The 27593-nt window shown below is 45.8% G+C and overlaps 2 protein-coding genes across 5 annotated transcripts in view; both read right to left on the reverse strand.

Moving 5' to 3' along the window:
* The window catches only part of YEATS2 (YEATS domain containing 2), a 123028-nt gene extending 108128 nt beyond the window's left edge, over positions 1–14900 (reverse strand). For both annotated transcript variants that reach the window (XM_069727777.1, XM_069727776.1), the window contains exons 1-3: positions 14718–14900; positions 14410–14528; positions 10128–10225 (exon numbers count right to left, since the gene is read on the reverse strand). In XM_069727777.1, coding sequence (XP_069583878.1) covers positions 10128–10225; positions 14410–14509 — 198 coding nt within the window. In that variant the 5' untranslated portion in view covers positions 14510–14528; positions 14718–14900. The remainder of the gene's footprint in view (positions 1–10127; positions 10226–14409; positions 14529–14717) is intronic.
* Positions 14901–21554: 6654 nt separating this feature from the next.
* KLHL24 (kelch like family member 24) overlaps positions 21555–27593 on the reverse strand; it is an 85000-nt gene continuing 78961 nt past the window's right edge. For 2 of the 3 annotated variants that reach the window (XM_069727779.1, XM_069727778.1), the window contains one exon: positions 21555–27399. In XM_069727779.1, coding sequence (XP_069583880.1) covers positions 27199–27399 — 201 coding nt within the window. In that variant the 3' untranslated portion in view covers positions 21555–27198. The remainder of the gene's footprint in view (positions 27400–27593) is intronic. The other variant, XR_011312503.1, reaches the window with a different exon arrangement.

The raw sequence follows: 27593 nt of genomic DNA on the forward strand, positions 1-27593 counted from the left end.
TTCTTTACTGTTAGGGCAGTGAGAATCTGGAATTGCTTGCCTGAGGAGGTGGTGATGGCGAACTCAGTCGAGGGGTTCAAGAGAGGCCTGGATGTCTTCCTGGAGCAGAACAATATTGTATCATACAATTATTAGGTTCTGTAGAAGGACGTAGATCTGGGTATTTATTATGATGGAATATAGGCTGAACTGGATGGACAAATGTCTTTTTTCGGCCTTACTAACTATGTTACTATGTTACTATGAGAAGAAGGTGTTTAATATGTTAGCTTTTTCCTCGTCATCTACAACCATTCTTTTCTCACTATTTTTTAAGGGGCCTACATTTTCAGTTTTTATTCTTTTACTATTGATATAGTTGAAGAACAGTTTGGGATTAGTTTTACTCTCGCAGTTTTACAAGTCGCAGCTTTGCAGACCTGTTGTGCTGACGCCTGGTGCCGAATGACCCAAGAGGCGCCCACTGACCGAGTAGAATGGGCCGTAATCCCTGCTGGGATAGGAGCACCCTTGACACGAAAGGATTCCTGAATAGCCGATCGGATCCACTTGGCTAGAGAAGCCTTGGAAGCAGGAAAACACTTCTGCCGTCCCTCTGGAAACACGAACAGGACATCTGTCTTGCAGAAGGGAGCTGTCCGTCCGTGAGACGTACCGTCGAAGAGCCCTAACAACATCAAGAGTGTGCAGAGCTTTCTCAACTCGATGGACTGGTGCCAGAGAGAATGAAGGTAGAATAATCTCTTCATTGAGGTGAAAAGAAGAGACGACCTTGGGTAGAAAAGAGGGGGAAGTCCTCAAAACTACCTTATCCGGATGAAAAATCAGAAACGGGGTCGGCAGGAGAGAGCCGCCAACTCCGAAACTCGCCTGATTGACGTAATAGCCACTAGAAAAGCTACCTTCCCGGAAAGGAAGGTCAGAGAGACGTCCTGCAGTGGCTCGAAAGGGGCCTCCTGAAAGCTCCAAGGACCAAATTAAGATCCCATGGATCCAAAGGCATTTTATAGGGAGGCGCCACACGGGAAACTCCCTGAATGAACGTCTTAACCGGTAATCTGGTGGCAATTTTTCGTTGGAATAGAACTGACAACGCTGATACTTGTCCTTTAAGTGAGCTAAGTGCGAGACCGGACTCTAGTCCTGATTGGAGAAATTCCAAAATGGAAGGAATGGAAAATACCAGAGACCGCCTATGGGGGTTGCACCATGCGAAGAAGATTCGCCAGGTACGGTGATAAATGCGCATGGACACGGGTTTCCTAGCACTGATCATGGTAGAGGATACATTAGGGGAGAATCCAGCTTGGGCTAGAATCCAGGATTCAACAGCCACGCCGTCAAAGACAAGGCCCCGGAATTCTGGTGGTAGATCGGGCCCTGAGAGAGAAGATCCATGCGATCTGGAAGCCGCCAGGGGGTGTCGGCAACCAGCTGAACCAGTTCCGCGTACCATGCCCGGCGCGGCCAGTCCGGTGCAACTAGGATCACCAGAACCCCCTCTGCCCTGATCTTCTTGATGACCTTCGGTAGCAGGGGAAGAGGAGGAAAAACGTACGGGAGGCAGAATTGATGCCACGGCAGGACCAGTGCGTTTGCTCCGATGGCTAGAGGATCGAGGGACTGGGCAATGAATCGGGGGACCTTGTTGTTTAGTCTTGAAGCCATGAGGTCCACATCCGGAGTCCCCCAGCGAAGACAAATCTGCTGGAAAACTTCCGGGTGGAGAGACCACTCGCCGGAGGCGAGACCCTGGCGACTGAGGAAGTCCGCCGCCCAATTCTCCTCACCTGGTATGTGAATCGCCGATATGGGCGAATGGTGGCTCTCGGCCCAACGGAGGATGTGGGTCACTTCGAGCATGGCTGCTTTGCTGCGGGTTCCCCCTTGACGGTTGATGTACGCTACCGCTGTAGCGTTGTCAGACTGGATTCTGATGGGATGACCTGCCAGGAGATGGTGAAAACTGAGCAAAGCTAGTCTGATCGCTCGTATTTCCAGGATATTGATGGGGAGACGCGATTCCCGAGTGGACCACCGGCCCTGAGCTGTGTGGTGGTTGAAGACTGCACCCCAGCCCAAGAGGCTGGCATTGGTGGTCACCACCAGCCAACGCACTGGGAGAAAGGACTTTCCTTGGTTCAGGGAGGACTTCAGTGTCCACCACCTGAGGGTCTGCCTGACCTGTGGAGACAGACCGAAACGACGGTCGAGAGAGAACGGGTTCCCGTTCCATGCCGACAGGAGCGCATGTTATAAGGGACAGAGGTGGAATTGCGCGAACGGAACTGCTTCTATGGCTGCTACCATCTTCCCGAGAATGAGCATGCTGTAACGAATGGAGTGGGAGACTGGGCGGGAGAGACTCCGTGCTCCCTGCTGCTAGGCCAAGGCCTTGTCAGGAGGGAGAATGACCAGGCCGCGGGAAGTGTCTAGTGTCATTCCAAAAAAGGAAATCCGCTGAGTCGGGATCGGAGAAGATACTTCGAAGTTTATCTTCCAACCCAGGCGAGAAAGAGTATCCACTGTGATGGCAACGGACTCCTCGCAAACTGGATATGATGGAGCTTTTAATCAGCATGTCGTCCAGGTACGGGAGTACCACCACTTCCCAAGCATGAAGGATTGCCATGACGGCTGCCATGACCTTGGTGAAAACTCGGGGAGCGGTGGCGAGGCCGAAGGGTAAGGCCACAAACTAAAAGTGTTCCTCTCGAAAAGCGAAGCGAAGGAACGGATGGTGAGGAGGGAAGATTGGGATGTGGAGGCAAGCATCCTTGATGTCTATGGATGCTAGAAACTCTCCCTTTTCCATGGACGTGACGACAGAATGGAGAGATTCCATTCTGAAACGTTCGATTTTGATAAAGTTGTTGAGAAGTTTTAGGTCCAGTATCGGTCCTGGAGGAAGATTACTGTCGTGGACGGTGATGGTAAGCACCTCAGCCCAAGCGAACATAGCCTTAGCCACCCAAGTGGTGGCGAAAAATGGAAGGAGTGACGCTGCAGTGGCCTCGCAGACAGAGTGAGCCAGGTAGTCAATTTGATGGTCAGTAGGGTTTTTGACTGAACCGTCAAAGATAGGAGCGTTTTTGAAGCGAGGTGCGATGCGGCAGGATCCACGGAAGGAGACTGAAGCCAGTCCTTGATTAGTTCCTGAGCAAAGGGTATTTGGACCCAATAGGCTTTCGACCCGTGAAACATTTGTTGGGCCGGTCCCTATGTTTTTGGACAATGTCCTTAAATTCAGGATGAGTGACGAACACCTTTTGAACACGTTTAGTCCGTTTACAAGACACTACGTGTTCTTTAGTGGATACAGACTCCTCGTCCACCTTCAGGGTCTTGTTGACCGTGTCAATAAGAGAATCAAGTGTCTCTTGAGAAGTTGAGGAGTCCTGAACTAAAGATGCATCAGACTCGTATTCAGAGTCCTGTGCATTGGGGTTCTCGGGAGAAGGGGAACGAGAAATTGAGCTTGCAGAAGCTGAAGGACAAGCACGGTCATGGTCAGGGGACATGAGTCCGTTTTCTGGAACCCTTCGTTTTTACTGACAGAGTAAGCCCCCTGCTGGTGGACGGGTCCGTACCGTCGCCAGAGTCCTCTGCGGTAGTCTGGCTTAAAGAGGGACCCCAGAGGGAATCTAATACTTTGGCCAGGGAATCCATAGAACGTGAGAGGGAAGCGACCCACTCACGGGGACTAGGCTCCGCAGGGTCAGAGACGGCGTTGGCGGCTGAACACAGGTCGGATCACAATCCGCACATAACGGGGTAGTGTGAGCTAGGGGCAAGGCAGTACTGCAAGTGGCACATGAAGTGTAAATCACTGTGTGCTTTTTGTTAGCCTCCTTGGCTTCTTTAGGTTGAGACAGTCTTAGAGATAAGGGGCCAGATAGGCAGAGTATGCGCTATAGGGCCAGGCAGACTGCAGAGAATGGGTTAAGCTTTTGTGGCAGAGCTTACGAGTCCTGTGTTTGTGTCCCCAGGGAGAACAGGACAGCAGGGAGAGCTCTCACTAAATCCAGTGTGTGGAGGGCCTTCTTGATGCGATGTACTGGTGCCAGACAGAGAGATGGTAAGACAATCTTCTGATTGAGATGAAAGGATGAGACAACTTTGGCAAAAAGGACGGGGATGTTCTCAAAACCACCCTATCCTGATGAAAATTCAGGAACAGAACTTGACAAGACAGCAGCCAGCTCTGAGACTCGTCTAATGGACGTGACCGCAACCAGGAAGGCAAGCTTCCTCAAAAGAAAAGACAGGGAAACCTCCTGTAGAGGTTCCAAAAGAGCTTCTTGCAAGACTCCGAGGACCAGATTAAGGTTCCATAGGCATCTTATAGGGCGGCACCCTATGGGAGACTCCCTGAATGAACGTCTTCACTTGTAATCTGTTAGCAATCCTGCGTTGGAACAGAACAGACAGGGCTGAAAACTGCCCCTTGAGAGAACTAAAGGCGAGACCTAAGTCCAAATCCATTTATAAAAATTTGAGGATGGAAGGAATGGAGAATTCAAGAGGACAACGTCCCCGGTCGTTGCACCAGGAAAAGAAGGTTTTCCAAGTGCGATGATAAATGCGCATAGATGTAGGCTTTCTAGCGCTGATCATGGTAGAGATGACTTCCGGAGAAACCTGCCTGGGTTAGAACCCAGGACTCAATGGCCATGCCGTCAAACACAGGGCCTCAGAGTTCTGGTGGTAAATGGGGCCCTGTGAAAAGAGGTCTGCGTGATTCGGTAATCGCCAGGGAACATCGGCGACTAGTTGAACTAGTTCCGCGTACCACGCTCAGCGCGGCCAATCTGGCGCAATAAGGATTACCGGTACTCCCTCCGCTCTGATCTTCTTGATGACTCTCGGCAGAAAGGGGAGCGGGGGAAATATGTACGGAAGCCGAAAACGATGCCACCGGAGTACGAGTGCATCTGCCCCGATTGCTGCTGGATCGTGGGACCGAGCTATGAAGTCGGGAACCTTGGAATTTAGCCGTGAGGCCATCAGATTCACGTCTGGTGAGCCCCAACGACAGCGGATCTGGTGGAAGATCTCCGGATGGAAAGATCACTCCCCGAATTCGAGGCCTTGACGACTGAGGAAATCTGCCTCCCAATTGTCCACTCCCGGATGTGAACCACAGAGGTCATTGAGCGGTTTTCCTCGGCCCAACAGAGAATGTAGCCTACCTCGTTCCCATGCTGTGGGTACCCCCTTGTCGGTTGATGTATGCCATTGCAGTGGCATTGTCGGACTGAATCCTGATGGGACGACGTGCCAGGAAGGGATGGAATTGGAGAAGAGCCAACCTGATTGCCCAAATTTCTAAGATGTTGATCGGAAGGCGTGATTCCTGAAGAGACCAGCGGCCCTGAGCAGTCTGATGTAAGAATACCGCTCCCCAGCCTAGAAGACTGGCATCTGTTGTCACAACTAGCCAATATACTGGAAGAAAAGACTTCCCTTGATTCAGGGAGGACTATAATGTCCACCACCTGAGAGTCTAATTAGCTGGGGAAGGAAGAACCGACGGTCGAGGGAGAACGGGTTCCTGTCCCAAACAGCCAGGATGGCATGCTGTAAGGGACGGAGGTGTAATTGGGCAAATGGAACTGCCTCCAAGGCTGCTACCATCCTGCCGAGGACTCTGAAAATGAAGCGCAGAGAGTGAGTGCGAGGCTGAGAGAGCTTCCGAGCTTCGCGCTGTAAGGCTGAGATCTTTTCCAAGGGAAGAAGCACCAACCCCTGGGACGAGTCCAGTATCATTTCTAGAAAGGAAATTCACTGAGGCGGTACTGGGGAAGATTTTTTTGACGTTTATCTTCCAACCCAGGCGAGAAAAAGAATCTACTGTGATGTTCACAGCCTCTTTGCAGGCACGGAAAGAGGGGCCTTTGATGAGGAGATCGTCTAGATACAGGAGCACCACTACTCCTCGGGTGTGGAGTATAGCCATGGCAGCCACCATGACCTTTGTGAATACCCTGGTGGCGATGGTGAGGCTGAAGGGCAGAGCAACATATTGGAAGTGTTGTACCTGAACTGCAAAGCGAATAAACCTTTAGTGAGAAGGTAAAAATAGGAATGTGGAGGTACGCGTCCTTGATGTCTATAGACGCCAGGAACTCGCCTTTTCCCATGGAGGTGATGACAGAATGAAGTGATTCCATCTGGAACCGTTGTATCCTGATGAACGTGTTCAGCAGTTTTAGGTCCAGTACGGATCGTAGTGTACCGTCCTTCTTTGGAAACATGAAGAGGTTTGAATAAAAACCTTGAAACCGTTCGCTTTGAGAGACCGGAATAATAACTCCGTCTTTTCTCAGAGAGCATATAGCTTGGAAGAACTCTGATGTCTTTACCCTGGGAGGACAAGATAAGAAGTCTATCTTGTATCCGGAGAACACCAAGTCGCGAACCCACACGTTGTGAACGACCGAGAACCACGCGTCACTGAGGGAAAGCAGGAGGCCGCCTACTTTGAGGGTGTCCCCCGGATACCAAAGGGAGTCATTGTGTGGAAGATCTGCCCTATGTGGAGCCTCTGGATCCCGACTGCCTAGGCCTGCCTCTCCATCAAAGGAGAAGGTTAATAAGAGGCCAGGGAACCACTGTCCCCACGTTGTGCCGTGCTGGAACCGGGAGATGTGGAAGTAGAGGACCAGTTTGAGTTGTAACGACAAAATCGGGACCGAGCCTGTGGTTGTGGAAGACATTTACTCTTCCCTTCAGTAGCGTCGGAATCAATTAGTCGAGCTTTTCGCCAAAAAGGCGACCTCTCTGATATGGTAGAGAAGTCAGTGACTTTTTGGAGGCAGAATCCACACGTCAGTCCCTGTGCCATAAGGACCTCCGGATGGTGATGGCGTTTGCTGCTTCTTGAGAAGCACAGTTAGCGGCATCCAGGGACGCGGTCACTACAAAATCTCCAACTCTGGCTATCTGAGTAGCGAGGTCTACTATCTCGGGGGGGGGAAGATTGGTATCCAGCACCGCTGACGCCAGGACCTCAGCCCAGTGGGTAATAGCCTTAGCCACCCACGTAGCGGCAAAAGATGGGAAGAGTGCGGCTGCTGAGGCTTCAAAGGCTGAACGCACCATACTGTCGATCTGACGATCGGTTGGGTTTTTAATAGAGGCGCCCTCCGAGGAGGATAAAACAGATTTAGTAGCCAGGCACGATCAGGGGAGACTGCGACCAATCTATTCTTGGATCCTGGGCAAAGGAATATTTTGACTCCATTGGCTTCTGCCCTGTGAATCGTTTATCTGGACGGATCTTGTGAGATTCAATGATTTCCTTAAATTCGGGATGAGCGTCGAACACTCTGTGAGCTCGCTTGGTCCTGTTAAAGGACACGGCATGATCCGTTTTAGATAAAGGTTCCTCCTCAAGCTTCAAAGCCTTATTCACTGACAGAGAGTCGAGAGTCTCCTGATCGTGATGGAAATCCTGATCTAGGAACGTATCAGAATCGTCCTCTGAAACAGGTTCTCTACTAGCCCCAATGGAAGGGGAGCGAGAAATGGAGCTCTCAGAACCCGAATCCCGGAGATGGTCTGAGGATATGGCATGAGTCTTGTTCCTGGAAGAGCGAGAGCTCCTTGGCAAGGTACGACCCCTGGAGTATAAGGGGTTCTGATCATCGGAAGCGTTGTCCGAAATAGTGCCCTGGTTAGAGGGTCTCGCAACGATTCTAACGCTTTTGCCAGGGATGCCATAGACAGGGTAAGGGAGGTAGCCCACTCAGGGGAACTAGGCTCACTGGGTTCGGTATCAGTAACAGGTGGTTCCTGATCAGTCACCGGTTCACAAGCTGTGCACAATGCAGTATTGTGACCCCGGGGTAATGACACTTTACGAGCCGTACATGCCGCAAAGAACATAGTTCCCAGACTTTTTGTGAGGCTTTGATTGAGGCAGGGAACGAGAAGCGCCAGAAAGAGTGGGTGGTGGTAACTGCCAGTGGGCATGGCCAAAACTCCGGCCTGTATGAAGGGGAAAAGCCAGGGGCTAAATTCTAAACCTGCGGTTGCGGCCTGCAGTGCCGCGACCGCTATTAGCACCATTCTTAAGCCACACTCTACATTGAATTGCCGCACTGCGGACCACCCACGGACACGGGCTTTAAGGTGCGGACCTCCCATACCCTGGTGACCAGGACCCCCCAGCGCCTCGGCCCCCGCAGTGTACTCACGGTAGATGCGGTGGTCCGGTGCTCAATCCACCGTCGCCATAGTCAGGGAGGGGGTGGAGAGCTTCTGCCGCCATGCGTCATCCGCTATATCAGTGGTGATGCAGAGGGGGGCTGCACGGACGCCATACATATTTATGTCCGGCTATGCACCTGGCTCCAGGAGAGGTAGATGGAGTGCTACTCCATGTGGTCACCTGCTATGGAGGGGGGAGATTGGAACGCGAAGGAACCGTCGCCCGTAAGGTGAGCTCAGGGCTGGCATCCATCATTGCAGGAAAGTATACGGGAGGGACGCTCCATGTACTTACCTGTTAATGATTCAGGTGAGATCGGAAACTAGAAAGGAACCGTCGCCCCAGGGATAAAAATAGAATAAAAAAGAAAAAGAAAAACGGTGGGGTCTCAAACAGACCCAAGTGCCTCCTACAGACACTAAGCAAGAACTGGTTCACTTGGAGCCAGCAGGAGGGTGTATACTGCAGGGGTAAAGTTATCTTTCCGTATTACTTAGTGCCCTCCTAGTGGCAGCAGCATAACACCCATGGTCCTGTGTCCCCCAATGAGGCGTAGGAGAAGATAAAGTAAAAACGATGGGGTCTGAAAACCAGACCCAAGTGCCTCCTACAGACACTAAGCAAGAACTGGTTGAATATTGCCCAGTGAGAGGGTGTATACTGCAGGGGAGGAGTTATGTTTCTGTGTTAACTTAGTGTCCTCCTAGTGGCAGCAGCATACACCCATGGTCCTGTGTCCCCCAATGAGGCGTAGGAGAAAAAATGTTTTGAAATTCTGTTTGTGTGTGTCTGTGCACGGAGAGAGAAGTCATGTGTCCCTCTTGTGGAATTGTACTTACTGACTTTTCCATTTCTGGATTTTGGTGCAAGATTTTCCTTCTAATTTTGGTATATATCACATGACAAACACAGCCTTGTCAGTTGCGGGTTCACTCCCTGCTGATCTGTGTCCTGTTTTCCCATGAAAATGGTGAAATAGGTTTGTGGCCGTATTTTCACGTTTTAAATCAGCAACCACCCGAGTGGCCATAAATTACTGTTGGGCAGCACCTGCTTACATAGGTCAAATAACCACACCAAACATTTAGCACATGCAGGTGCTACAATATAACTGAGCAGAATATATATCAATAGTGCTGCTGCACTGACTTCTAAAAACTGCAACGTTAGTAGCTGCAGTATAATGAAGAATGAAAGACATCAGACAGACAGGTTGGATTTTTAATGGAACTTCCAAGTTGGATTATGACTTGCATATATATGCTGTTTATTTAATTTTAAAGAATATTAATACAAGTCAGTTCGTTCTGGCCCTTTAAGAAAGAGTCTGAAGTCAGGTTCTCCGTGGTCTTACTGTTTTGACAGCTGCGTGAGACTCACTGCTTCAGAGCAGGGAGATACAATGGAGGAAGTTGGGAGTGTGCAGCAGAGAAACACAGAAGATCTATGCTGCTCTTCATGCTGGATGCAGTAATACAGAAATCCTAAGATGGGTTCCTATGTATCATGGATCAGAAGAAGGAGGAGGAAAGAAGAAGAAACAGGCGTGTACTACGGAGGACAGAGAATGATCTTCAATCCAATATTGCGGCCAGCATGCAGCCAGCGGGTAAGGAAAGGGTGAATCAAACGCCCGAAAACTCTGCCCATATGACCGAAAACCGGTCCCGCCAAATCCAGGTGACAGGTTCCCTTTAAACCTTTTCTAAGAAGCCATTTCCTCCTCCTGAAAACTAGCCCTTTAGAAGCAGCTATATTACTCGCCTTTATTTTGAATGCAGCTATTACATGGCTTATAACAATATTCTTCATAATGTTACATTTAGAATACATTATTTTTAGAATCAAACCTTCATTTACTAAAAGAGTGATATTATTTTCATTTATTGACAAAAGGCTGTACAGCACATACCTGATCTATGATTTCAATCTCATTCTCCTTGTTCTTCAACTCAACAGCAAACTGTTCGTTAACGATGGACTCGATCTTTGAGATGGCAGCCTCACGAGCTATATAACAAATATAGAAATAATAAAATAATCTAATAGTATTATATAAACTAATAAGGCAGGAGTTTTTTTCCGCTCCTGCAATAACTCCTTGGTATTGTGCAGCAAAATTAAAAAGCTGCAGTATGGCGGTTATCATTACCTTTCTTTGCACTGACATTAAACAAAAACATAAAAATACATTATAACAACAGCAATTACCATATGAAACACAACAAAACTAATCTCAACAGTAAAGATTAAAAAAAAACGACTGGAGTATTAACATAACTAGCACCATCCACCAACCAACCCTAGCATTAAAACCATCTGCCTAAGGCCTCTTTCAGACATCAGTATCTCCGGTATGTGTACAGACAGTTTTCACATGTTCCAGAGACACTGACACATGTAGACCCATTCAAATGAATGGGTCTGTGCACAAGTCAGTGCGTTTCCAAGGACTGTGCGTCCGTGGACATAATACGCTGACATATTCATTTTTTACCAGCACCATGGGCCGCAAAACATCCTACACAATGATAACACACAGGGATGTCATTCGTGTGACACGTACCGGTGCCTGAGAAGCAGTGGTACAGTAAACGCTGTTCCCCGAAGCCGGGTGCGGAAAATGGCTCGCATCATTCTCTACTCTGCCGGCGATCAGCTAGAGCAGGTGAGAATGATGAGCATTACATTCAACGGATAACAGCGAGAGCAAGCGATGGCTGATGGGGGTATTCATCAACCAGCGCCTGCGCTATAAATAAATTAAAAAATTGGCGTTTGCTCCCCTGTATCTTCTCTAACCAGCCAGGTAAAACTCACAGCTGGGGCTGCAACCCTCAGCTGTCAGATTCAGCAAGGCTGGTTATCAAAAATAGAGGGATTCCCACTCAATTGGACCGAAATCTGGGGAAAACTCAGTTTGGTCCGACACCAGCATTAATTTATTGGCAATTGATTCTACAATAGATGATCTGTGGACTGAATCAGCTCCCAGCATAGATAGCCCAGCCATGTGTCTCCACGATTTGTTGCGAGTTCGCTAGTCGCGCTCTCTAGGATAATTTTTGGAGGTCATCACAGAAATTCAGCATAAACATTGGGTTCTTGCATCAAGACAGGTGTTGTTCATGTCGGTCTTGACTCCTCATGAATCAGGAGCACTGGAAGAGAGGCGTGCACTCCTGTGTGCACCTTGGCACAAATCCTACTACAGTAAGATTTGCAAACACCATGCGGAATTTACGTACAGTGGTTTGAAAGTCTATGTCCCACATACTGTTATACAGTTAACTAGTAGACCAAATAGTTCATCTACCACTTGCTTAGAGTGAGAATGCCAAAATTGTGTAGCTTCGGTGCAGCCACCAGTTGCACCAAAATTCTGCAATTTATCAGAGCTTTTAGGGTATGTGAAAACGTCAGGATTTCTTGCAGAAATTTTCCTGACAAAAACCGGACATTTCTGCCAGAAATCCGCATGCGTTTTTACCGCGATTTTATCGCGTTTTCGATGCGTTTTTTCCCAAATGCATAGAATTGCGGGAAAAACGCAGAAAATCCGCAAAAATAATCAACATGCTAATTTTTTTTACCGCGATGCGTTTTTTTCGCGGAATAAAAATGCATCCATGTGCACAAAACATGTAGAATGCATTGTAAATGATAGAATGCATAATGTATGCGTTTTTAATGAGTTTTTATAGCGTTTTTAGCGCAAAAAACACGAAAAAACCTGAACATGTGCACATGGCCTTAACGTCAGAATACTGACATAAAAGCTGATCAGTCAGGCCCTATGTGAAGTTATGCATGTAACACGAGACACACGTGATGGTGTCTCCGCAGCTTCTTTACATGCATCTGCATATTTCCCATAAGGGATGGGGGCAGTTTTCTGGAATCACTGCGTTGAGAAACACGTGATGGTGTCTCCGCGGTGTTGGATGTTTTGGTCTCCCCGAGGCCAATCATCTGTGCCTTTATAGCCTTTTTACTAGGCACTGCTCCTAATAGCCAGATTCCTACTCCACACTGATGAGGGGCAAAAACCCCGAAACAGCTGTCTGTGGATGGATACCATGCTTGGCATAGGTGGCTTTCCTTCATAGGATGCTGCCCTTCCCGTGGTTGTTCCTTCCCGGGGAAAGGCCTGGCTATTCACTGCTTGCGTCGAGAAACACGTGATGGTGTCTCCGCAGCTTCTTTACATGCATCTGCATATTTCCCATAAGGGATGGGGGCAGTGTTCTGGAATCACTGTGTTGAGAAACATGTGATGGTGTCTCCGCGGTGTTGGATGTTTTGGTCTCCCCGAGGCCAATCATCTGTGCCTATGTGAAGTTATGGACACAACAGCACAAACGAATCAGGACAATTTTTAAAAGGTTTTCTGGTTTCAGAGAACCCCTCTTTCCCAGGGAAGCTGCACTTTACTCACCCTTCCTGGTCCACCAGTCTCTGCCGTTGCACCTGGTGCTTCATTGTTTTCAGCACTGATATTATGTCGATAGCACTGCAACTACTAAATGAGCTCTATGCCTCCACCCGAGTTGACGACATGAGCCGTGGAGCTCAACGATTGTCTGCAGTGCTGTCAGCACGGTTTACAGTTACAGACTCCGGCAGAAGCAGAGACTTGTTGTTTTTTTTTTTTTTTTTTTATCAAACTGCAGCCAGGTAAAAGGATTTTCTGAAACTGGAAAAGCCCTTTAAAGATGGGATCCATTGCCCAACAATCACCCCTTCTCAATTACTTAATTGCCCCATGTAAAATAACGTGGAATGGTCTTCACATTATTCTTATATACTACGCATGCATTCTGAATTCATGTATGGAGATATGTTATTTCTGTATATACAGCTCTGGCAAAAATTAAGAGACCACCACATCAAAACCCCGTCATGGGCAGCCCAATCTCCAGACCTGAACCCCATTGAAAACCTCTGGATTGTAATCAAGAGGATGATGGATAGTCACAAGCCATCAAACAAAGAAGAACGGCTTACATTTTTGCGCCAGAAGCAGTGTGAAAGACTGGTGGAAAGCATGCCAAGACGCATGAAAGCTGGGATTAAAAATCATGGTTATTCCACAATATATTGATTTCTGAACTCTTCCTGAGCTATAACATTAGTATTGTTGTTTCTAAATGATTATGAACTTGTTTTCTTTGCATTATTTGAGGTATGAAAGCACTGGGTTTTTTTTTGTTTTTTTTTTAAATTTTGACCATTTTTCTTTGTCCGAAAAAAATACAAAAATGGTTGCTTGGAAATTCGGAGACATGTTGTCAGAAGTTTATAGACTAAAAGAACAATTTACATTTTACTCAAAAATATACCTATAAAGAGAAAAATCAGACAAACTGAACATTCTGCAATGATCTCTTAATTTTTTGCCAGAGCTGTATCTTCTACACTACGTTTTATATAGTATTTCTTTATGTTAAAGATTCAGAGACCCCCTGACAAAGACCCAGGAGAGGGCGAAACATCCAATTTAAGTGAGTGGCTCTTTGTTTCACCTGACTCCCCCCATCCTACTCTGTATATACATCACTGAATAAAATCACTATATAACTGATCTAGAGAGTGCGGTGGATGCTTCTTCATGTAAAATGAAAACCGCCTTTACTCAACCTCTGGTGTTGGCGACACATTTTAATGTCAGGAGAGCCCTGCAGCCAATCAGCAGATGTCACACAATGTGCCAATAGAGGAATAAATTGACAAATGGGTGTAATCTCTGATTGATAAATGCCCCCCCCCCCAGTCGGCACTGATTGGACCCTGAGATGACGCCCAGGAGGAGTCATTAGCTGTGTGTTCTGTGACAGTCCTCTAAGGCTAAGTTCACATTAGCGTTTTGCGTGTTTGCGTCGGGCGACGCATGCGTCATACGCCCCTATATTTAACATGGGGGACGCATGGACATGCGTTGTGCTGCGTTGTGCGACGCATGCGGTTTTTTTGCCGCAAGCGTCGGGCGCAGAAAACGCAACAAGTTGCATTTTTCTTGCGTCCAAATTTAGGCAAAAAAGGACGCATGCGTCGCAAAACGCAGCGTTTTTGCGTGCGTTTTGGTGCGTTTTTATTTGCGTTGTGCGTTGCGTTGCCGACGCAGCGGCGCACAACGCAAATATGAACGTAGCCTAAAGTGTTATGCACTGAATAAATCTGTGTGCGTCACGTACCGGACGTCTCGATTGCCTTGTGCCGCTTGTTCTGCCGCACCACCGATACGTCCTCGTAGTCTGGGTCCTTGTCTTCCATGGTCCTCTTCACCCCGGACATATTGGCGCAGGATAGCGTACTAGAAATGATAAACCACACAGCGCCCATTACTCCCAGACATCACTGCTGACACCACACAGCCTGCCATAGCCCTCCCACACCAAGCACATGTGCACTGCACCAGGGCTGATAACACACCACTACACCCCGCCTGCACTACTGGACATGTGGCTGCTCTGTGCAGCCCTGCAAGGGTTAACCTGCTCACCCAGCAAATCACGGGACCGTGCACGTCTGTGAGGAGGGTGTGACACGTGACTGCAGCGCCTGTACACTGCCGGGGATCGGCCGCAGCTTTGTGTTTACAGGGGTATCTTGGACGCTCGGTGTGCAGCCCTGGGGTAGATTGCCTATCTAGTCGATCATCGTAAGGCTCCTGATGGTGTACCACGTGAGGGAAACTGGAGTCATGAGGTAAATCAAAGAGACCGGACGCGGGATATTTACGTCACAGAGTCTAGCAGCCATCTTTGTTACTGGCAAAAGTTGCTCACAAGGCCGTGTGACGTCCATCCATATAGCGTATATATTTGGAGTCATGCAGTGTGGCGTGCAAGCCGCTGGGTGGCAGTGCTGCTTCTCACAAAAGTCCATCGAGGTTCGGTTCACATTAACCCCTTCACCCCCAATCCAATCTTCACCTTCATGACCAAGCCAAATTTTACAATTCTGACCAGTGTCAATAACTCTGGAACATTTCAACAGGTCAAGGTGATTCTGGGACTTTTTTTTTTTAAATACATATTGTACTTCATGATAGTGGTAAAAATGTGTTCAATACAACTTGCTTTTAGTTGTGAAAATATCAGAAATTTGGTGAAAATGTTGCAACTTCGAATTTTTATGCCCTTAAATCACAGAGATATGTCACATAAAATAGTTAACAAATAACATTTCTCACACGTCTACATCAGCACAATATTGGAAACATAATTTTTTTTTGTTAGGACATTATAAGGGTTAAAAATTTGACCAGGGACCACCTCACATTTGAAGTGACTTTGAGGGGTCTATATGACAAAAAAATACCCAAAAGTGACACCATTCTAAAAACTGCACCCCTCAAGGTGCTCAAAACCACATTCAAGAAGTTTATTAACCCTTCAGGTGCTTTACAGGAATTATTGGAATGTGGAAGGAAAAAATTAACCTTTATTTTTCACAAAAGTTTACTTTAGATCTCAATTTTTTATTTTATAACAGGAGAAAATATTTGTTGTGCAATTTCTCCTGAGTACGCCGATACCCAATATATGGAGGAAAACTACTGTTTGGGTGCACAGCAGGGCTCAGAAGGGAAGGAGAGACATTTGACTTTTTGAATGCAAAATTTGCTTGAATCATTAGCAGACGTCATGTCTCATTTGGAGAGCCCCTGATGTGTCTAAGCAGTGGAACCCCCCCACAAGTGACACCATTTTGGAAACTCGACTCCTCAGGAAACTTACCTAGATGTGTGGTGAGTACATTGAACCCTCAGGTGCTTCACAGAAGCTTATAACGTTGAGGAGTGAAAATGAAAAATCATATTTTTCCCACGAAAAAAACCTTTCTTTTAGCCCCATTTTTTTTTTATTTTCACAAGAGTAACAGGAGAAAATGCATCATACAATTTGTCATGCAATTTCTCCTGAGTAAAAAAACTGGAAAGCTAGGTTTTGGGTGCAGGGCTCAGAAAGGATAGAGTCACATTTAGGCCTCTTTCACACGTCAGTGTCTCCGGTACGTGTAGTGACCGTTTTCTCACGTACCGGAGACACTGACACACATAGACCAATTCAAATGAATGGGTCTATGCACATGCCTGCGTGTTTTCACGGACCGTGTGTCCATGTGAAAAACACGGAGACATGACCACTTTTCTCCGGCAGCACGGTACGCAAAGCGTCGTGCACACGGAGAATAGTATGCACTCTCCTCCGTGTGTACGTACCGCCCGCAGGAGAGACAGCGCTACAGTAAGAGCTGTCCCCCCTGCATGTGGTGCTGAAGGCAGCATTCATCTCTTCTCCCCACAGGAGAGAAGAGATGAAAAATCAAATTTTTCTGTTTTTTTTGCTAAAAATAAAGTTTTGGGGTCACCTCCAGCATCCAATCCCCCGTGCGCCCGCCCGCTTGCAGAGAAATACTCACCCAGCTGTGAGCGGTCACGTGGTACAGCTCATTACAATGATGAATATGTGGCTCCACCCCTATGGGAGGTGGAGCCGCATATTCATCACTGTAATGAGCGGTACCACGTGACCCCTAACACAGGACAAGCTGCCGGCGCTGAGAGGAGGCATCGCGGGAGCTGGGTGAGTATTTCTCTGCAAGCGGGCGGACGCACGGGGGATGGGATGCGGGAGGTGACCCCCAAACTTTATTTTTAGCAAAGAAAAAAAAAACTTGATTCTCCCCTGCGGGGAGAAGAGATGAATGCCGCCTTCAGCACCACACGCCGGGGGGACAGCGCTTACTGTAGCGCTGTCTCTCCTGCACCGTCCGTGTGGTCCTCGGGCGGCACACGGCTGCCGCACGTGTGCCACGTGAGCACACGGACACGGATAACTCTGGTACCGGAATTATCTGGACGTGTGAAACCGGCCTTAGATGGATGGAATGAAATGTTCTGTGGGTATCATGTCGCGTTTGGAGAGCCCCTGATGTGTATAAACAGTGTAAACCACCCACAAGTGACCCCATTTTGGAAACTAGACCCCTCAAGGAATTTATCTAGATATGTGTTGAGCACCTTGAACCCCCAGGTGCTTCACAGAAGTTTGCAATGTTGATCGGTGAAAATTAGAAAAGAAAAACTTTTTTTCCTTCAAAAATGTTATTTTACCCCCATTTTTTTTTCATTTTTAACAAGGATAGAAGGGGAAAATAGACTCCAAAATCTGCTGTGCAATTTCTCCCCATATGTGGTCCAAAATTACTTTTGAGGCACAGTGCAAAACTCAGAATGGAAGAAGCGTTATATTGGAGTTCAGATTTTTCTGCTCTGGTTTGTGGCGGGTGTCGTGCCACATAGGCAGAACCCCTGAGGTGCCAGAACAGCAGAACTCCCCCATATTTGACCTCATTTTATAAACTACCCAGTTTAAAAATTATAACCCTTTGGGAATTTATCTATAGGTGTAGTAATGATTTTGACTTGGGATGTTGCTGAGTGAAAAATGCAAACTGCCATTGTAGTGCCCAATAAGTTGTAGTGCCCAATAAGATGTAGTGACCAATACGTTGTAGTGACGAATGTCCAGCCCTTGCTTCTGGAGACATGCACCCGTAAATTAGGAGGGTTCTCATCGCTACAAAAATGCAAACGTGTGTCAAGCGGTTGTCTAGCTCCAGAACTGTCTTACCCAGACTGTTCCCACTCCTCTATCAATTGTTTCCACAACTCCCGTTGCTACGTCCAAGGATTTCTGCCACCACTTGCTGTTCCCTGCTCATGCTCCTTCTCCTGTTGGATTACAGCTGTTTCCACCAGAATCGTAACACACACAAAAGTCTGCTACAGCAAATCACACACAGAACTCTGCTACACCAAAACACATGCAGACACAACCCTGCTACACTAAGACATACAGCTCTGCTACACCTAAACAAACACATGCACACATAACAGGACTCGGATGCAGATACTTCAGGAAATTCTGGCTTCCTGAAATGTCATTTGCAATGTTTTTTGTTTTTTCCAGAGCGTTTTTTTTTCCCCACTAGAATTTTTTGAGGGTTTTTTCACCCAATAGACTAATGACGAAACCGCCAATGTTTTTTTGAATTTTAATTTATTCCTGACAGGGACTGTTATCCCCATTACTAAATGGACCAGCAGAGCGAATGCCGGATTGCGGCTTCATTCATTCTCTACAGGGATATTGAAAAAAGCCAAGAGCAGCGCTCAGTGGAATAAATGGAGCAGCAGTCGAGCATGCGCACTACAGATGCATTAAAAGTGCCCTGTGCTACTAATCGGTACACAGCAGTCGGACCCCCACCCATCAATAACTCGTTACCTATTCTGTGGATAGGTGCTAAATAGTGATGAGCGAGTGTACTCCTGGCTCGGGTTTTCCTGAGCACACTCGGGGGTCCTCCGAGTATTTTTTAGTGCTTGGAGATTTAGTTTTCATCGCCTCAACTGAATGATTTACAGCTATTAGCCAGCTTGATTACATGTGGGGATTTCCTAGCAACCAGGCAACCCCCACATGTACTTATGCTGGCTAACAGATTTAAATCATTCAGCTACGGCGATGAAAACTAAATCTCCGAGAACTAAAAAATACTCGGAGGACACACGAGCATGAACGGGAAATCTCAAGTAACGAGTATATTCGCTCATCACTAGCTCTTACCCTTAGGCTATACGCACACGTAGGAAATGTGGTGCAGAATGTTCTGCACAAAATCCGCATCTCCTGGCAGAATCCGCAGCTGCGGATTTGCCGCCTTTTCAATGCAGATTTTGTGCGGATTTACCGCAGAATTGATGTGGATTTTGTGCAGTTTTTGCCACTGCGGATTTCTATCATGGAGGGGTGCAGAAACGCTGTAGATCCGCACAAAAGAAGTGACATGCACTTCTTTTAAATCCGCAGCAATTCCGCACTGATTTTTCCGCACCATCTGCACAACTTTTTTTTTTTACCTATTGATTTACATTGTACTGTAAATCACAGTGCGGATCTGCAGCGTTTCTGCACGGAAAAATCCGCTGCGGATCCGCAGCAAATCCGCATTATGTGCACACAGCCTTAAAGGGAACCTGTCAGCAGAATTGTGCACAGTAACCCACAGACAGTGTCAGGTTAGCGCCGTTATACTGATTAAAATGGGGTGATGAAATCCGTCTTATGGTTGTTGTTTAATCTTTATTTTCAGTTCTGAGTTAATGATATGCTCGTGCTCCGGGGTGAGCCTGTGGGGGATCTTCATGTGGTGCTCTGATTAAGTATTCATAAGGGCAGTCCCACACGTCCAGATAATTCCAGTGGCGGAAAAATCGGTACCGGAATTATCCGTGTCCGTGTACCCGTGCGTTTCTGTGGCACATCAGTGTGGCACACGTGCGGCACACGTGTGCCGACTGGGTACCACACGCACCGTGCAGGAGACAGCGCTAGAGATAAGCGCTGTCCCCCCACATGGTGCTGAAGCCGCGATTCATATCTTCTCTGCAGCAGCGTTTGCTGTATAGACGATATGAATAATCCTTTTTTTTTTTCTCGTGTTTATCATAAAGATCCATGTCCCCAACCCCCTCCCACCCCCTGTGCGCCCGCCCGCTGTTATTAAAATACTCACCCGGCTCCCTCGCTGGCTGGCGCTGCTTCCTGTCCTGGCCGCACCTTCTACTGTATGAGCGGTCACGTGGGGCCACCGATTACAATCATGAATATTCATTACTGTAAATGAGCGGCCCCAAAAGGATTATTCATATCTTCTCTACAGCAAACGCTGCTGCAGGGAAGATATGAATCGCGGCTTCAGCACCAGTGGGGGGGACAGCGCTTACTGTAGCGCTGTCCCCTGCACGGCACACGGACTGCACACGGACAACGTCCGGTACGTGTTTTACACGGACCCATTGACTTTAATGGGTCCGTGTAATCCGTGCGCTCCCATGAACACTGACATGTCTCCGTGTTTGGCACATGGAGACACGGTCCGCAAAAAATCAATGACATCTGCACAGATGCATTGATTTGAATGTGTCTACGTGTGTCAGTGGCTCCAGTACGTGAGGAAACTGTCACCTCACGTACCGGAGCCACTGACGTGTGAAACCGGCCTAATGCAGACTGCTGACAGGTCACTGATCCCTCACTGACCTGCCCCTTAGTTTTCATAATGAATATTATATATACATATTGAAGAAAAAAAAACCTTCTGCAGTCAGGCACCAGCATGTGTACTGTGTTAATGTTAATGTATTAATAAAAGCAAAGGTATACACAATGGAAGCTGAATTATAAGAGCAAATTTGCAAAGTGAATAATCAATAAATAAAAGCTACCATATGTATCGGATAGTCATAAAAAAGAGGACAATCAGAAATTGCCAAATAACAAAAAAGAAAGAAAACCGACCAACAAGTCCAAAGTATATATTATTTTATTAATTACATACGTTTAAAAGAATCAGAGCAATTAACATTGGGACATAAGCATAATAACCTGGTATGATAAAAATAGTATAAAACAGTAGAAAAAAATCAATAGAAATCACATGGACGCACATCCACATAAGGTGAATACCAAAGTCCTAAACCAATATGCAACCAAGTAAATGAAACAAAAAAAATCAAGAAAAAAATTTAAAAAAATGTGCAAGTTGCAATACATACGTTTGGATAGTGCAAGTAATGACCCCTGACGAAGGCTACGAGCCGAAACGCGCGTCGGGTTGGCACGCTTTCCACTTTTGGTGTGAGGGACTATATTACAATTGTAAGTATATTACTGATCGTCTGTATACTACCCATATATCTTGGATTCATTTCCATTCATTAGTCCCCCTACCTGTTCTTACCATATTGCTTTTGCACTTTGCACATTTTTGGATATATTACGTTTTATTGATATTTTGCACTGAATGCTGATAGCATTTTTTTCATTACTTTCACTATCCCAACGTATGTATTGCAACTTGCACATTTAAAAAAAAATGTTCTTGATTTTTTGGTTTCATTCACTTTATTGCATATTGGTTTAGCACTTTGGTATTCACCTTATGTGGATGTGCGTCCATGTGATTTCTATTGATTTTTGTCTACTGTTTTATACTATTTTTTTTATCATATCTGGTTATTATGCTTATGTCCCAATGTTAATTGCTCTGATTCTTTTAAACGTATGTAATTAATAAAATAATATATACTTTGGACTTGTTGGTCGGTTTTCTTTCTTTTTTGTTAATGTTAATGTGCAGTCCGGGGAGAGAGAGAATTTTCAGGCTCAAAAGTTCGGGTCTGCTCATCCCTAGTGCCGAGTGAGCACTGAAAGGGCTGCAGCCTCAATATTTTCCAATACTTTATAATATTAAATCACCATAATCTTTTTTTCAATCTTTATTAAAATCAGACATAAGTAACAATATTATAATTGTCATATTACACATATTCAAGAAAAATACACAAAAATGGTACTGTACAAAAAAAGAAGGCACCGGGCTGCCTGGTAATTGCGCAGTGCTCCACACTCTTGTCCTTCCATGTTTTACTGTATGGAGAAGTGCTCTCAATACATTTCACAGATTTCAATCAATACGGAACCTGATTTGCAGAAGGAAATCCTCATGACGTAAAGTCCATATATGCGCTAGCAATTACCACGCGTTCGCTTAGCAAGAAAGAAATCCCCAGAGTTTATACATACCATACAAAACACAGGCACGCAGAATCATCCCTTTTTCCAAATGAAACAAAATTAAACGATATCACTAATAGTAAAAACTGTAAGATTGAATAAAACTGGCAAAAAGAATTGCATTTAAAAGGTCACCTCCAGAAATGCTATTTACTTGTAGATATAGTGGTAATTTACATGTAAATAGGGTTTTAATCATATTTTACTGTGTCACTGGAAGCCCAGCTGCAGGAGAAAATGAAGTTATATTCTCCCTGCAGCCGCTCGCTTCCAGTCATCAGGGTGGTGCAGGGATCATCATCGTTCACTATACACTGAGTGAGGCTGTAGTCACTCTCCGGTATATGCTGACAATCAGCTGTGTGCAGTGTATGTGTGCACAGCAGGCTGTCAATCAATGTGCCAGGGAATGATTGCAGTGCACTCACTCTGTATTGACAGGTGACTGTAACTGCACCTTGCACCACCCCGATGGCTGGAAATGAGCAGCTACAGGGAGAATAAAATTGTACTTTCTCCCTTCGGCCACATTTCCAGTAACACACAATAATAAGATTAAAACATAATTTGCCTGCAGATTACCACTGTATCCACAAGTAAATAGTATTTTTGAAGGTGACCGGTTTCCTTTAAGTTATACTTGTTATATGGCAGCAGGCATTAGAGTTTATTAGCTATACTTCTAACCTTTTTATTGAAAAGACAACAAGGACTGAATCATCAGCTTCGAAAGGGCCAGAAGTTCTAGTAAAAGCAAAGGCACAGATAAAGCCCCACAACTGTTTGGTTTAGTGGTCCCTGTGATCTTGTGAATTGTTATATGACAATCATGGGCAGCCATGGCACAGCAGTGGCATCTTGTCCACATCTTGTATGTATCTGCTACTGCAGATATCAAATTATTAAAAGTCTTTGGTTTGGAACAGAATAAACTCATATCAAAAAAACAATTTGTGTACAACTTCCTAATAGACTTCCAGTTACAGAACTGTCCCTACTTCCAGTAAGGAAGAAATCGGCTATCACTATCAATCCTATAGACAAGGAATGGAGTCGTGGTGTCCATGTGGGACCACTCAAGTGGGAGACTCCACAGCCCTGGTTTTCAGATTGGTGGATGTCCTGGCAATCAGACTCCCAGCAATTAGCAAGTTATTACCATTCTTGTGTATAGAATATAAGTGGTTGTGGTGGGACAATCCCATAAATGATGTCACAACATTTCAGTCCTCCCAGGCCTTGAAGCAGGAGCTCCTACAGAACCCACCATGTCTCTTCGTCTGAAATTTAAGACATATTGAGGTACGATTTGGGGCCTCAGATCTTTACAGATTATAGACAAATTAGGATAAAAATGTTTAGGAAAGTAAAGTATGTGAGACCTCAGAATAACAGAGCAGAGCAGGGACATCAAATTCCTCCCTGGAGGCCATCATGGATGGATGGGTGTTGGTGGACTCATGGAGAACTTGATTTGTCACTCTAGCATTGGATTTCTCATCCAGCTTATTGGTAAATTGCATGCTGTATTCACACTCATACAAGTCATCAATCAACACCATTAAACGTAATGACAGCTATTTGCTACCCACAGCTGGTCACACACAAAAACTCTACAATGTACGGTAGCTTCAGAAAGCGATATTCAACCATGCCAATCACAAGAAAAACAGATGGCGAGCGAGCCCAAAAGAGGACTGTAAGGCAAATCACGTGTCCGCAGGTATCTCCATGACCGTACATGTGACCGGTCAGACTGCATAAAAGGTACGAGCTTGTGTAATAGAAATCAATAGGAACAGAAGGATCAATTGTAAAGACAAGTTCCAGGATTTAGACGACAAGAACTTACAGGGCCACAAAGCTCTGGAAAATAACATATACATGGTATCTCATAAACAATAACACACGCCTGTAAAATCTCAGAACACAGCTACAAAGCAACATATTGTTCTACACTCTTATATCACTATTATAGTTAGACACAAAATGAAAAAAAGTAAAATTAATTTATAATTGATACATGAATTTATGAAGTTTAAACAGAAAATGTGATTTAAAGGGGTTTTTCTCATCTTCTTAAATGAGTACAATTGTAAAGTGCCTGTAAAAAAAAGCAACTTTACAATTTACTTCCTTTTAATCCTCAAGTATGGAGGAATTTTTTTTAAATTCTGTTGCTTACTGCTCATTGCCTAGGTTACCAGTCACCGCTGCAGTCTATCAGAAATGGCCGGTCTCCTAGGCAACGAGCTCAGTGCTTGCATGGTCTTTGATAGAGAGCTTGAAAGCGTCGCTCTGAAGCTGGCCGGATCAGCTTCAGTCCAGCTCCTAATGCTGCAGAGGCAAAACTGTCAATCAATGTGGAGCACACCGCCCCGAGCAAAGCAGGAAGCTGGTAGGTTGGGGAGCAATGCGCTCCTGAAAATCAAAGGTGACAGCAACCCTTTAAGTATGTTATGGCATGCTTACAAACATGAGAACTTGTCACATATTATGATCATATTTTTGTGCATTTATTTAGATGCTCCAAAGATTAGAACAATTTTTTTTCTGCTGTGAAATGCTTTAAAATTCAATTTGATTATGATGATTAGCCATCCAGGGTTCATCATTAAAGGGATTTTCCTGGTCATAAAAGATCTACTAACGAGATGCCTGTCGACCAACAGAATAAAGCGCTCAAGTGGGCACTGTGTTCCTTTCATTGTTCCATAGGCACAGTGGCTTGTCTATAAGGCGGCTGTGCCTGAAAAGGAGGCAGCAATACCTGGATTCTACGGGATAGGTGTGACGGCAGATAGCACTTTAGTGTACTAGATTTCAAATACATCTGTAAATGGCAATCGATATTATCTTAAAGGAAATGTTCACTTTTTAACGCCATATTATTCCAACAACGAATTCCTCCAGTAACTGACATCTCAATACTGAATACAGCCACCAATAGTAGGGAGCCACGGACCGCGTACCGGGGGCTGCACACAGAGTGTAGGGGGCTGGCAGAGAACTGAAGACTCTGCTCACCTTTCACATAAATCTATTAGCATGGATTGATTCTGGAACAAGGAGCAGTATGCCGCAGATGGTCAGTGGCCACTCACTTGCTTCCGCCAGAAAATTGGGTGGTACGGTACATTAACATGGTGAAGATAAGTATATGTTTTACTGTGAACAATAGGGGAAGGCTCTGATGTGACTACTGGGGGAGAGTAGGAAGTGCTGCTGTAATTACTTGGAGGATAGTGAAAAGACACTGATGTGACTACTGGGGGAGAGTAGGAGATGCTGCTGTAATTACTTAGAGGATAGTGAAAAGGCACTGATGTGACTACTGGAGGAGAGTAGGAGGTGCTGCTGTAATTACTTGGAGGATAGTGAAAATGCCCTGCTGTGACTACTGGGGGAGAGTAGGAAGTGCTGCTCTAATTACTTGGGAGGATAGTGAATAGGCACTGATGTGATTACTGGGGGAAGAGTAGGAAATGCTGCTGTAATTACTTGGAGGATAGTGAAAAGGCACTGATGTGACTACTGGGGGAGAGTAGGAGATGCTGCTGTAATTACTTGGAGGATAGTGAAAAGGCACTGATGTGACTACTGGGGGAGAATGTGGATCACACCTGCAACTAGATAAGGAAGCGCAGACAGTAGAGGGTGGAGTATGTGTCCAACCACCGCTGATACAGAGAGCTAACGCCAGAGTACATGTCTGAGTTGTGCCATCTCCTCTTACACAGTTCTCTGGATAGGATGTTGCATGTAACAACTGGTAATATGGTAACCAGATGTAGCTCCCTACCAGCAGATTGCATGGCACGAGTATGTTGGAGGTACATTCTGCTGTGAATACTGGGGGACGGCACCGCTGCACCTATAGAATGCAGGTCACTACTGCCAGTATGGTAAGGAGGAGAACACGGCTGCGCCTACAAGAGGGTAAATGGGAGAGAGGGCACAAGGTTGAGACTAGTGAGGAGCACAGACGCGGTTACTATGATCTTCAAAACACATTTACAGCGGGGTTCACAAGTCACGGTTGTAGTACAGATAGTGATTAGCTGAAATGGGGAAAAAAGTTGGAAAATAAGGCATCCGCATATACTTGGGCATACAAACTAGGCTTTGGATCACACCAATATCTATCCCATATTTGTTAGCAGTAAGACCGGAAGAGACGTAAGCGTTACACGGCTACAGAACAACGAACCCTGAAGCTCAGAAACCTTATACAAACAAACGAATAACCGCTCCTGAGATGACAGCTCATAGACCTCTGCACAAGTATAGACTGACCCTACTGGATCCCCTTCAGCTGCTCATTATACATCATGGGTTCCTGAACAGTAAAAGAGCAATCATTAGAAGATGTGCGCTTTGTTTAGGCGGCGTTGCCCGAGCACCTAGGGAGCACCCATTGAATGGACAGTGATGCATTTACCAAGCTTCCCTTAACTTATCAGATGGTAAGGGGGTTGTACAACAGAAAGGGTCTGTTTTCTTTTTCCTGGAAACAGCGCCACTTTTAATCTATAGACTGTGCCAAGTACTGCAGCTGGTCCATCCTTACAGCAATACTAGACACATCCCATTGACATCTGGTCTAACTAAATCATAGTCATAGTACCTGCAAACTGCTGCACTCAGGTTCCCGATTTCATTATTATTGTGTTCTGGACAGAATATCTTTTTGGAAAAGAAGAATTTACACTATCAACATTTTACTGACACAATATCATTGCATCCTAATTGCCCTTGAAAATACAGTTTATTCCACTAATTGGGGAAGTCAGTGATACCATAGGTGATACTATAGGGGAGCACACAACATCTACTGTCTCCATAACTCCAAAATCACAAAATGCTTCCATGCAATCCATGTATTAAATACACTCAGAATCTGGAACACATACACATATAGAAAAGTGCATAGAAAAGTGTATTAACAAAAATACAGATAGTCCTTTCCCCAAGGCTATAAATAAGGCAAGGGCCGCACAAAATCTATTTGGCGTACTTAGTAGGATATCAAAAAGGCGATCTACCATTGAGTGTTTGTATTCCTATGTGTTCTAGTGACGACTACCATCATCTTCTTGCGCCATGTTTTTTATATGTAGGCCTCGGTTTCCCTTGTGTCAGGTGACAGACAACCCAAATTGGACAAGGAATGACATGGTCCCTGTTGTGCTGCATTGTAGAACTCATGACGGGGTCACAAACATTTTCAATGACAGATTCCCTAAAACCATGTCCTGAATAAATGGCCGGTTTCCGGACAGTGTTCATTACGATGTCCCTGTCCCTTTTCCTCCGGGGTTGGGGAGGGGGTCACATTTTGAAGGGCTTGTCGTTGTATCTGTGAATTGTCACACAGCCGTGGTATGAGACTGGTCGGGGCATAGCTGCCACTCCTGTGATGATGCTGGTAGCCGGGTCGTAACACAAGATGGTGTCGGTCGCTTCTCCGCTCTCACCTCGTCCACCAAGAATAAAGATTTTCCCATTGCAGACAGACATACCGCAGTTCTCCTACAAGAAGACATGAATAGTGTAAGCTGTATCCTGCCATCACAGTAACTTACCCGTGGATTAGTACGATGAGACTGGAGACATTCCTATGTACATAAACACTAAGGACAGTATACAGAATAACATGACTTATTATACACAGTGCCCTTACTGCTAACTCTGTATGGTGCCTTAGAAAAACTACATACGCTATG

The sequence above is a fragment of the Ranitomeya imitator genome, chromosome 5, assembly GCF_032444005.1.
Source record: "Ranitomeya imitator isolate aRanImi1 chromosome 5, aRanImi1.pri, whole genome shotgun sequence".
In the NCBI taxonomy this organism is placed as follows: domain Eukaryota; kingdom Metazoa; phylum Chordata; class Amphibia; order Anura; family Dendrobatidae; genus Ranitomeya; species Ranitomeya imitator.